At 45.1% G+C, this 1,211-nt stretch overlaps 1 protein-coding gene across 1 annotated transcript; it reads left to right on the top strand.

The window, feature by feature from the left end:
* Nucleotides 1-184: 184 nt before the first annotated feature.
* LOC107096670 (N-acylethanolamine-hydrolyzing acid amidase-like) lies at nucleotides 185-1,206 on the top strand (the record flags this gene model as incomplete). Its single annotated transcript, XM_015393432.1, has 5 exons — nucleotides 185-486; nucleotides 564-649; nucleotides 730-902; nucleotides 976-1,038; nucleotides 1,116-1,206. Coding segments are annotated over exons 1-5 (453 nt in total), but the record flags the coding sequence as incomplete, so codon positions are not given.
* Between the last annotated feature and the right edge of the window lie 5 nt (nucleotides 1,207-1,211).

The following is a 1,211-nucleotide window of genomic DNA, read 5'->3' as shown; positions in this document are numbered from 1 at the left end:
CATTTTCTACTCACCCCCATGCTGAACAACACTCTGGAGTACTTTTTTGATATCTCAAATGCATCTGGAGATCTGGGAGGCTTCTTGCTGTGATTTATCTTGCCTTCCATGCAATCATTAAAAGCAGATTTTTTTACTTAGAGATACAGTTTGTAAAGTCAGCATTTTCATGTTTATTGAAGTAATCATTCTCTAGTTCCAGATATCTGTTATGCAAACAGTTTAAGTTCTTGGTACTCTGGCTATTTTAAGCATTCAAACCCTTCAGCTTCTGCAGAGATTGTACCGTTAGATCAGTTCTACTGTCATTAACAAGCTGAAATGCGGCAGTAATTTAAACGCTTGTCTGGTGGAAGAGGATTTTGTGATGGTTCTGTGTTGACCCTGGCTTTTAGGTGGCCTACACTGGAACATCATTTGCTGGTTATGTTGGCTTGTGGACAGGAATGAGTCCCGGGAAGTTCACAGTGTCTGGTGACCAGCGAGGTGAGAATTTCTCATGGTTGTACAAATGTTGCATCTTATTGTTTTTTGGTCTGAAAGTTTGTGTCCTGGTTCCTCAGGAACTAAGCACTGGTGGAACTGGTGGAAGAACTTTGTGTCCGCAGTCCTGTTTCACAGATCCCCAGACAGCTGGCTTGTGAGGGAGGTGAGTCCGCTGCAGATGATGGTGGGGAACCAACATCTAAGGCTTGAGGAAGTGTAATTAATGGTGTGTAACTCATGTAGACCCTGGAGGAAGCAGAGGACTTTCAGGATGCAGTCATGCGTCTGTCTAAAACCCCCCTTATCGCTGGGGTGTATTACATCGTTGGTGGGGTGAGAGCAGGGGAGGGGGTCGTCATCACCAGAGATAGAAAGGGCCCAGCTGACATCTGGCCCCTGGACCCATTAACTGGAGGGTAAGGAGGAGCTGGTTGCTGTCGGATGGATGACTCATTCAAACAAGTAACACCACCTTCCTGATTTGTGTAGATGGTTCAGAGTGGAGACGAACTTTGACCACTGGCTTCCTACTCCTGCAAAAGACCATCGAAGGTCAGTCATCTCACATGATGATGATCCATAATGTTTGCTAACTATGAATACACTGCTGTCATCTGACCGTCTTTTAGGGAAACAGCAAATAAGGCACTCAATGCTACCGGTCAAGATCACATCAATATGGGTCAGTTGTATCAGGTAGGTGACTTCAGCTCTGTCTCTACATT

Source organism: Cyprinodon variegatus, unplaced genomic scaffold, assembly GCF_000732505.1.
Source record: "Cyprinodon variegatus isolate N-32 unplaced genomic scaffold, C_variegatus-1.0 Scaffold641, whole genome shotgun sequence".
Classification (NCBI taxonomy): domain Eukaryota; kingdom Metazoa; phylum Chordata; class Actinopteri; order Cyprinodontiformes; family Cyprinodontidae; genus Cyprinodon; species Cyprinodon variegatus.
Note: the sequence above shows the minus strand (reverse complement) of the source record. Positions and strands in the feature narration are given on the sequence as shown.